We start from the raw sequence: 11,476 nt of genomic DNA, 5'->3' as shown, positions 1-11,476 counted from the left end.
ACAAACATTTGTTTTTTTGGTATCTGTCTGAGATTCAGGTGCTTTTTTTCTTCCATTATCATGCATTAAGAATGTTGACTACGGTTAGTAAGTGTACCTACCTACATAATGTATCTATATGCGCAATTTCTCCATGTAGGTATGTATGATGTGACAAGAATAAACAAGATAACGAATGTTATGTATGAACATTAGAATAATTATGAGAGTGACAGTGTCAAGGAATTTTAAGAATAATCCTAAGTATTCATATATAATAATGCGTAGGAACTACTAAATTAAAATAATTACATAATATTAAAAAAACGCGTTGTATATGAACGTGAGGATAGTGATTAAATGCTCAATACAGATACCTTAGATGCCAATAACAAATTAATGACGTCTGAACGTCAATCACTCCCATCTAAAATGTCAAACGAGTAGTCACTAATCTGTACAATCCGTACAGATGTTAAAATTGTTAAAATTATATATTATTTTTTTCAGCTCATACCTATGTAACCAAATGAATATTCTGTGAAATAAATTAAACATATAGCCCTTAACCAATTAATAAAGTAACTATGAAGTTGTCCCAAGTTTTAAATCGACAACATATTGGTTTTATGTTTAAAAAACATTGGCTCGTACAGGGTAAACGTGTACCTATAGAAACCGGAGTTGAAGAAGTGTTACGAGCAAAAGGCATTCCTGTACAAGATGCGCGTGATTTTATTAAAGAAAAACCTGGACGAAAACAACAGTAATTGTGTTTTATAGCCTTATAGTTTGAGCTAAATATTTACTTATAGATTCATAACCTATTATACACAAACAGGGTAGGAGATCGTTAGTAAAGGGAATTAGTGGCCCCATTTTTGGCATTGTACTGTGTCAGGTCACGGTCTTCCCTGGAAACGATCGCGGTTAATTCCTGATGAATTTGCCATAATGGATTAACTGACTTCAGTATACCCTTTAATGGGGCACCATTGAAGCCAGTGTATATCGTTAGAGCAGGCGGGTGCACTATCATCATACTAAAAATACCACTAGTAGTCAGTTTTATATTTATGAAAATGCTTCTTTTACTCTGTATTATTATTCAAACTTCAAATATCTTTTTATAATCAGAATTTTGAATAATAATACCATAATATAATTTCTTTTAGTATCAATGTAGTAGGAAACTATGAAGCACCTTTACCACTAAATGAAAATCATCCCGACTATAAAGAAAAACCTTGCTATACCCTCAAAAATACAAATGTTCTATTAGAAGGGATAGCTCAAGCACAAGTCATCACTAAAACAGTTTTAGTTGAAGATAAGCTCCCACATAGAATTGAAGAGCTAGCTGAAATAGTGGCACCAAAAGCTGTTCATGATGGTGTTAAAAAAGCCATATTATCTGCTAATGTATTTGATGCTGAACAGACAAAACTTCCTAAAATAAAAGATCCAGAAAGACCAGCATACAATTTCCCTAGAATATTAGGAATCAGTGATAGAAGACGCAAGTAAGTTATTTTTGTTCATTTCATATATCAAAGATTTCCTTTGAATGACAATAAAACTATAGTAGTCCAATAACATTATGAGAGTCTTATTAATGTGTACATATGATAAAAAAAGTAACCCATTGCTGTACATGAAAGATATATAAGAATAACTATGAGGGAACTTGATCAATATAATATAAACCAAAATAATGATTCTTTCAATCTTTGTCTGTACATGTTGTGTGTTCATCTCAGAAAAATCAACCAATTTGAGTGTGACTTATACTTGCATGTTGCAGTAAGTTTCAGAGTAAATGTAGCAGTTTATATACAAAAAAGTTAGCCTCTTAGTTAACTTTTAAGTTTGTAATAATATTTAATGGTGATTACTCTCTAAATTTTGGAAAAATAGAAACTGGAAACTTTTACACATATATGTGTGTAATGAATTTCATAATAACTGTTCACAACAGAACATAGTGTTGTGAACAGTTATTATGAAAATCTTTTTATTTCATACCTATTTCTTTTTTTGGTCCATTTTATGCATGATTATATTTTATTTCTATACAAAGAAAACTTATAATATGTTAGCACCACATATTATTTTTATTTATATAATAATATTTTATACTATGTACATTTGATGTTTAAAACCACTACATCCTTGTGAAACAATCTTCATATCTGTAAACAATTTCTAAACCAGTTTTGTACATTTTGTTATTGGCAAATGCGACTCATGCTCAGCCAAAAAAGAATACAGACTGATCACTATTTTTTTAATTGTATACTTTTTTGCAGCCAAATTTTAACAAATAAAATACTTCAGCTTGTTGAAAAAAGCAGTGATATAGAAGTTAGTCTATCGAAATATGTTGTAAATGATGTTGAATGCAGAACTATTTTTGACAAGGAGGATGATTTGATACAGTTTCATGAAGTTTCAAATATATTAGTGACAAGCAACAAACCTCTCAGTCATGACACAGAGAAAGATATACCATTTGTTGGGATACCAGACCTATATCCTGTTAAACATACCATTACTATACCTCAAGAGCATTTTTATAGTGACAGCAGTATATACCGTATGTATTAGATATTTAGTTTATAAAAAGTTGTTATTAATGTTAAAGTGTGTCTTAAGTTTATTTACTTGTTTAGTTCAGAAATTTCCTAATAAATATTTAGATTCTACTATTGCATCCATCTTTGCTTACTTTTTATATACCATATTGGTTACAAATTGTCAACTAAATCATGTTTACAGTAAGTTAACCTAAGTACTGCTTGTAACATTTTGTATATCCTAAAATATGTATAAATAAGTAAAATATATCATCATGAAGGCCTTAAAGATGGTTTAGTTGAGTCTAGACTACTCTTGAAATATTATTTGTAAATGAATATATTTTTTTCTCAGCAATTCGACCCAGCGTGACCATGAGGCATCCTCACACGACATGGTTGCATTTCAACAGTACTGAAGTCAGTAACATATATGAAACTCCAGTGACACTACCACAAATCTTGGGAAGGTCGCTCACACATGCTTTTGCTCTAGCCGCATCCTATGCTAAACAATTATATGGGGTTTGTAATTTTCCTTACTTAGAATATATATAAGCAAATATTTTTTTATTTATTTATTCAATCGAATCAAGCATGTGAGTTCAAAGAAATAATAAATATAGATCTTTATTACCCTTATTATTCCGGTTATACACCTCTAAAGTTATAGTATTCTACACATACCTTTGTAGTTGTGATCTTTATCTTTTTATTTAATTTATTATTCTTATTTATATGTAATAAAGTTTTAAAATGGTGACAAAGAGAAAACTGTTTGTTAATATTTACGCAAAAATGGATGGCGGAAGAAATATGAAAGTTTCACAATGAATATTGTTAAGTATGGGACAACATTAGAGGTACTTGAGAAATAGAGCCCTGAAGGGGGTAATAATTTATTCATTTTATGAACATTATCAGTACGCCATCTATAATTTTTAAAATTAATTAATCAAATAATATATCAGTTTATCACCATCAATAAATGATGATTTATTAATATACATGTGCACGAAGTCTCGGACACCAATTGGCACAAATGCTATAAAATAAAAACACTTAGTAATCTACACAACTGAAGAATCTAACATCATAATGGAAGTTGTAAATATATTAGCATTTATTTTTAAATATTATTTCAGGAAGATGTTAAAGATCTACCAGAACCTGTTTACATTAACTGCATACAAACAGATGGGCAGAACTATCACTTTGGCGTGTTGGAATTGAACACTCTCAATGTAGACGGCAAAGAAGGAACTACTAACGTGTGGTACTGTAAAAATAATTTGACACTATATGACTCCAGCAGATACTTTAGTGGTATGCCAGTACTTGAAAATTACAATCCAAAAGTGTATGGATACATCAATGCATTTTACAACTGTTAATTAACGTAAATCTATTATGTAAATTGAAATTTTATTAGTCTAATAAAAATATGTACAAATTAATTCGTCTTTGTAACATTTAATGTATGTACTCAACACCTACAAATTCCAAAGCCTAACCTAACCTAAAAATTCAAATCACAAATTGTAGTACAATCAAATACTATGTAGTTGTTCACCTATATATATAGGTAGCTAGTAGTAAAAGTCATCACATAATTTTCATATCAAGTTAACTACAATACAACACCAGCATAATGCTGAACTGAACAATAAAACTAGTCAAAAAGTGGGAAGACAAGCTATGACGTCTGCAAGGCATGGAGTAGAAGATATCGGATGTAAGAATACACCTGCCCATGTTACATAAGATATAAGATTCAAAAATTGGAATTAATATAAAAAAGTAAAGGACTATGTTATGTATTCATGTATATATCCCATTATATTTACAAGAACATAAATACATTCACTTGATTAGAATACATAATGCTTACGAGTACCAAAACACTTTGTACATTAAATAATGGTAAGTTAGGAAAGGAACGAAAATTATATCCATAACGAACAAGCTCATTTATCGACAGTAAATTTCTGCAGTCGACGTCTTCTCAGTTCCTCAGTGTCGGCATCAGTCTTGTCTCTGAGGAAGAGAATATATTGATAAAAAATCTATATAGAACAAATTAAAATCCATTTGAGAACTATTTAATGTCAGTGAGAAGAATTGTTAATACAACACAATCTATTTGTGTTATAGTCTCTATAGACTGACAAAGAACGGTTCTAACCTTCTGGTATAATTGATGTTGACTCATCAAAAGGGCGCACACTATGGTGTGTTTTTACATCTAAGAACCTTTATTGTATTGAAATAGAAAATTTTACCATCATATTTTACTAACCTACTAGAACTAGAAGGGGCTGCGCTCTCAGGTATGTATTCATCCGGCTGCAGAGTGGTCTGTGGTGACGTAGGAGTTGGCTTTTGACTGGTGGATGTGGTCGGCACCACATCTGGCTCCACCTTCACGTTTGACGGCGATGGTTCTGAAGTCGACTCTGATTTACTGTAATTTAAAAATACATATATTTAGGAGTAAAATTTACGATTAGGATATTAAGTGTTGCGCTCACTACGACGTTGAATTGATAAAGCATACACATAAAATTAACACAACATAATAAAATGTTGCGCCCGTGAAATTAGTCTTACAGTGTTGTTTATACCTAACTAGCTATAAACAACTATGTAAGACTAATTTCTATACATATGAAACTTCCTCTTAAATCACTATCTACTGTTATCAACTGAATTAAAATCCGTTGCGTAGCTTAAAAAATCTAAGCGAAAAGACAACAGAAGCGACTTCATTTTCTACTTTGTAAAGATACTATAAAAGTATGACGGGAGCAAGTGCCTACATACCAAGTAGTCCTATGTCCAAGTTCACAATACTTTTTTTACAGCTCAACCCAATTAAAGCAAATATGAATTTTATATAAAATCTATAATCTATTATTACGAAGTCTATGGTTTTCTTTGCCGTATTATAAAGTTTGTTATAAATAGTATTTATAATGTCAAACTTCGTAAGATAAACGATGACTAAGAAATAACTGTCTCAACTGTAGAAATTGAAACAATGAAATTATGGGATTACATAATATTATATAGCGATTCTGCCATCTGGGAGTAATAATACACAATATTCGGTACTTTACTCTTAACAGATACAAGTAAAGCCTGAATGAATATGTTTTGTACACAACTAATATACTGGGAAGTGTTCTAATTGTGATTTGATAAAAAAATAAGTAATTGTAGCTCACACTGCTTCTGTCTGGGTCCCGATAGTAATGCTGTTCTGTGGTAGGTTCGCCACCACAGCCGAGTACTGTTGCATGAGGAGTACGGACGCGTCCAACATAGCTTCAATCTCACGGAGCAACTGTAACAATCAAACGAAGACATCTTGCAGATCATTTTTGGAATAATTTGTAGATATTAGTATTTGTTTATGTCATATTAAAAATGGTGTTTTATATTTGGTGATTGTAGTATATTATACATATAGACAAAATTTTGTGACATGGTTTGTCCGTTAGTTTAAAGGGCGCAGACACCTCTGTACGATGAATTATCTTTGAATGTTAAAAGAGTAAATAAATAATATTTTACATATATACTAGTAGCAGTAATATATTTATATGTAAAATCCAATGAAATAACTATAATTTAATTAAAATACATACATTATTTGGTGGAATTAATACAGTTTATACAAGTTGGAGAAAATATCAAATTTTACACTGATTTAAATTTGACGCGGTCATTATTTATACGGACTCTTCAGTTTAGCCGTGATCATGGCGGTTGAAACACTGCTGAAATATCGGAAACTTAATAATTTAAGCGTATTAAGATCCTGTGACTATTCCTAGGATCCAATTTAGTTCTATCATTAAATTATTACAAGGTTTACCTGCAGTCGGGCCTCGATGTTCCTGCGTTCGTTTCCTTCCATGCGCTGCAGCTCGGCGGTGGAGAGGTTGGCCAGCGACGCGGGCCGCGGGGGCGGCGGCGGAGGCATGCCCCACGCCATCATCGCTGACAAATATATATGCACCGATATTAACTGAGCCGACAGACGTCCTACCACAACTATGACATTTTGACTTATCACAGGGCATAGGCTATAACTTAAAAATATATTATGTTAATTGATTGAAATATAATGATAAATGTCAAGTAAGCGCGATGCAGACGAAGTTCCGCGGAGCAGCTAGTAATAAACAAATGTGATACTAACGTGGTGGCGGCATGTTAGGGAAGGGCGGCGGCACCGCGGTCCCGACGCCGGGCGCGGGCGGCGGCTGGGGCGGCGCGGCGGGCGCCCGGGCCGCCCCCGCGGCCGCGCCGGGCCCGGGGCCGGCGGGGGCGGGGGCGGCGCCCGCGGGGGCGGCGGCGGCGGCGGCGGGGGCGGGGGCGGGCGCGCGCAGCACGTTGAGGCGGCACGTGGGGCACGTCTGCTGCCGCTGGAACCACAGCCGCAGGCACGCCGCGTGGAATATGTGGTTGCATGGAAGCTTCTTCGCACCTTAACAATATTACGAGTGTTCATCAGTCCATATTCTATTTATTTATGTATCATTTTTTAATTGTAAATATGCTTGAGTTTATCCATTATAAACAAAACATCAGGTCTATATATATATATATATATATATATATATATATATATCTTATATTTACCAGTGTGCATTTCCTCGCGACATATAATACACTCGTTGTCGGCGGCTGCAAGTTCGGCGGCAGTCGCGTCGGGGTACAACGTGTTCATGTTACGTATAGCGCGTCGAGACAAAACCACGTCATTGTATGCCTTTTTGAAACTCCTGAAACAAAATAATTATACTTTCCAACACGATAAGAGCAATTAAATATTTTATAACATCACCAAAATTGTCTAGAGTCGCAAATAAGCTAACAGTCCACCTGATAATACATGTGGTTAATTACCTTAGATACTTTCGCCAACGATTTTAACTACTGATGTCATATCAGTGATAACTTTTATATGTATGACGCCTGCATTCTGTGTTTTTGCCAAAGGAAAATTTACTATTATTTTTCTAAACGTAACAATTACATGAAATAAAAGACATAGCTACTTAGTTCATCTTAGTAGTAAACTAAATGATGATGCACACACAAAATTTCCTGCGCAGTTAACTACTTTGTTAATAAGTAAGCATTAAAGTTAACAGATCAATACTATCAAATGAAAATTTAAAACAAAAATAATATCATTAGAATGTTATGTTAGTTTAAAATGAAATACCTCATAGTCTCATACATGGGACGGAACGCAAATAGTGGCAAGGTGTAAATTCGAACCATTACAGCCACAAATCCCATGTACAGAAGCACTTTGAGGAAGTTTATGGCTAGTTCTGTGTAAAGTAGAACAGCTGCTTTGCTCTCCCATGGTGCCTCCCATCTTGAGTCAATAGCATGTAGAACATACTAGAACAAAATATATATTCATGTATATAAGAATATAAGCATCAATTAATATTTTGTTCTATCATAAAGTATTATAAATATAAATTATTCAAGTATTTATCTACATTAATAGAAATTCTTACAACTGATAGTTACAATAGCAATACTATATGATAGAACACAACATTCAATAAAGCTTAGTAAATAACATTATTGAAATCTATGTTGCAAAACAGTTAAGCTCTTTCTGAGGTTGATACTCAAAAAAAAAACAGACAAACAAAAGTTCTAACAATCATTATTTAGGGTTCTTTTAGGATGATACATACATACATACATTACATTTTTTAGTAACTTTAATAGACAGACAAACAATTATACAGTTAACATAATAAAAAATACAGTCAATTAGTTACCTTTATCAGTATATTCACAATCATTATAATAAGAATGCTGTATTCAAATCCAAACACTAGTTGAACAGATGGCCCTTTTGATGCTGTGAATTGGTATGCATGGTAAATAAAGTAGAAGTCAGCATGTGCCAACAGCTTCAGCAAGCTCAGAATCCTGATGTGAAATATCCAGCCAATTACTGGACTACGTTCCATCTAAAAATATAATAATGAAAATAATAATAAAAGTTTCACTGAGGTTTTAAGTAATACAATAAAATGGCAAGATAATATAATAATATGTGTGATTATTACAACTTTGTTTTTGCTGCTTTGTAAAAGATTCTGTACATATTTATTATAAATTTAATGTCAGCAATAGTAATACAAATGGCTAGTAAAAAAAATCTTTACATATAAAAATTATGTGTCATGTTGTTTATCCGTGATGGACTCTCTAAACTGCTGAATTGATCACACATTGTGTGCAATTTGATCCAACTTGAAAGACAGCATAGCTTACATCTCAATTTATAGTTGCAATATTATTTTATTGCAAATTATTTAATATGACAAGAACCTTAGCTACAGCAAAGTGTGGCAGGGTCTGCTAGTATTATATATGTAATACATGTAATATTTAGTAAATACTATGTCACAAAGAAAATTCCATACATTTAATGAATTTACACAATGATATTCAATTTTAATTAATAATTGCTTTCTATATCTATCACAGATTAAAAAGCTTACATAAATTTGTTTTAAACTAAATTTAAATTAATAATAGAAAAGTCAACACTCACATAGTCTACTCTATCTTCTGCAAGCCAGTGGAATGCTTTCAAAAACAGTAGCAATGTAAACAAGGCTATGAATTTTGGATTAAAATCATCTCTAAATACTGTAAATGCCAGGCAAGTCTCTGTGATTGCATACCAAGATCTTTCTATTAAATGCTGAAAGTAAACAAGGATATATTGCAATTAAACATATTATATACAATAACATTATCATTACTACATTTGAATTTAATTTACAAAAAATGTAAACAAACAATTTATCATCAAAATTAATCCAATTCTTCCAGATTAATTTTCAAGTATAACAAATACCTTGTTTTAATTAACTATATAGTGTGTGCTGTAGCATGGTGCGGGTGACAGTTACTATTTTTACATTTAACAATTGCTATATTTAAGATACTACAGTTATTAATGATTATATATATATTACGAATGTAGTACAGCTGAAATACTAAGTCATAATTTAAATTGCTGCAAATTTTAAGAATGAAACAATACAATAATGAAACTGTCACCAGCACTATGCTACAGCGCACATGGTATACTATAAAATATTTAATAGTTGTCTATAGTCAGGTTAGAGATCATGTTGATTACCATTTTATAAATTTCTAGAGTATAATTTTATGTAGAATGTATTATTTATTAGCAGATATAAAATTAAAATGGAAATAAAAATAATAATTATATAATAAAAAATCACAACAATAAAAAGAAACTTATTTCCTTATTTCTCCTTCATGAATATACCAAATATGTTTCATTAAGCCATTAAAGATGGAATGGAATTTGAATAGACTAGAAAACCCACTCAACATTAATAATTATTACAAATAAGTATAAATTGTAATATGATTATGTTAAGTTATGATTAACACAAATAGGGCTGTACTTAGTTTGGTATTACATAGTATTGTGTGATATGTCGAGAGTTTACTCAATAGTTTATATTTAGAAACAACATATGTTTGAGCTATATAACCACAAAACTAAATAATTGTTGACTGCTTAATTAATCTCACAATAATAATATAGTATATACTCACCTCAAACTCTGCAGGACGCAGTTGTCCAAAGAATATCTTTCTTAACAGTTTACCTACCAATAAAACTAAAATAAAAGCTTGCAAGTACATTACCTGTAAAAACAAAACAATCTAGTCATTAAAAAACGATCCAAAAATTTGCGTGCATCTTTATATGCAGCTGTCAACTTAATAGAATGGCGGATTTGAAAATCTAGATTTAAGCCACCAACCAACAAGCAATTATAAAATAGATACTTACAGCCATGCTTGGATTCGAATTTGTTAAGTAAACTATTGAAGGATAGAATTGTTTCTTTTGATAATAGGCATTTCCGATAACGATAGTAGTGAGCGCAAGACTAATCACAGTTGCAAGTATTGCCTTCATTTTGGCGTCTTTTTAAAACTCCACGCACTAAAATTTACACATTTATTAATCAAAAAATGTACTAAGCACTCCAAAATCGCAATAATATCAACAAATTCATTTTCAAAACATAGTATTATTAGCTGGGAAAAAACTAATTTTGACGTGTTCAATGTTCATTTGTGTCACAGATCAGACCACAGATCAAACAGATTTCTTTTTTTTGGTTCGGTTTTTCTAATCTCAGGGAAAGGCAAAAAGACTCAGCCCACACAGCCAAATTAGCTATACTGGCTTTACAACCTTCACAGAAAATTATTTCTTTCACATACAAAACCAAATGCTTATACCCGTCCATAATCATTATACTCTTATACGTAAATCTGTATAAGAAGTAAAATAGTTTAAATGTCATTTATGAGAAGAGAATAAACACGCGCTTTGCAAGATTCTAACGCACCGACACGGCAGACTCATCCCTACTTTTGTTACGCTACAGTTCGAAATATATTTAAATGTACAACAATTTGCCTTATTTTATAGTCTTTATGAGAATTTATGTTTTGCGTAATAATTTTAAATTACTTTGCTTACGTAATTTAAAATGTAATGCTAAATTACTTAAAAACTTTTTAACTTTAACTAGTTTTAATTTTCCAATCGTATATTTAAAATTCTCGTGTCACAATGTTAGTTACTCCTCCGAAACGGCTTGACCGATTTACATTAAATTTTATATGCATATTCACTAGGTTTTTTTATACTCCTAGAGAATCGGCTAAATATTTTTGGACAATTTTTTCTATTATTTTTCACAATGTGGCATTAAAAATACTCATCAACATTTTCACCCTCCTAGCCCCTAACTTTTTAATAACGTTTTGGATTCATATGGCAAAACAGCGTTTGCTGGGTCAACTAA

At 31.9% G+C, this 11,476-nt stretch overlaps 2 protein-coding genes across 2 annotated transcripts; one reads left to right on the top strand and one right to left on the bottom strand.

Moving 5' to 3' along the window:
• Positions 1 to 447: 447 nt before the first annotated feature.
• Positions 448 to 3,950, top strand: LOC131847651 (large ribosomal subunit protein mL37). The gene is made up of 5 exons (XM_059197270.1): positions 448 to 745; positions 1,155 to 1,502; positions 2,289 to 2,575; positions 2,911 to 3,080; positions 3,701 to 3,950. The coding sequence occupies exons 1-5, from the start codon at positions 567 to 569 to the stop codon at positions 3,947 to 3,949; spliced, it is 1,233 nt and encodes a 410-aa protein (XP_059053253.1). The 5' UTR covers positions 448 to 566; the 3' UTR covers position 3,950.
• Positions 3,951 to 4,501: 551 nt separating this feature from the next.
• LOC131847650 (E3 ubiquitin-protein ligase synoviolin) lies at positions 4,502 to 10,746 on the bottom strand. The gene is made up of 11 exons (XM_059197269.1): positions 10,447 to 10,746; positions 10,206 to 10,298; positions 9,160 to 9,312; positions 8,375 to 8,569; positions 7,795 to 7,979; positions 7,206 to 7,348; positions 6,763 to 7,050; positions 6,436 to 6,560; positions 5,783 to 5,901; positions 4,855 to 5,019; positions 4,502 to 4,592 (listed from the first exon to the last, which is right to left on the bottom strand). Exons 1-11 carry the CDS (start codon positions 10,573 to 10,575, stop codon positions 4,523 to 4,525), a joined length of 1,665 nt encoding a protein of 554 aa, XP_059053252.1. The 5' UTR covers positions 10,576 to 10,746; the 3' UTR covers positions 4,502 to 4,522.
• Between the last annotated feature and the right edge of the window lie 730 nt (positions 10,747 to 11,476).

This window comes from Achroia grisella, unplaced genomic scaffold (assembly GCF_030625045.1).
Source record: "Achroia grisella isolate CSIRO2021 unplaced genomic scaffold, CSIRO_AGI_Agris_v1 utg540, whole genome shotgun sequence".
NCBI classification, from domain to species: domain Eukaryota; kingdom Metazoa; phylum Arthropoda; class Insecta; order Lepidoptera; family Pyralidae; genus Achroia; species Achroia grisella.
Note: the sequence above shows the minus strand (reverse complement) of the source record. Positions and strands in the feature narration are given on the sequence as shown.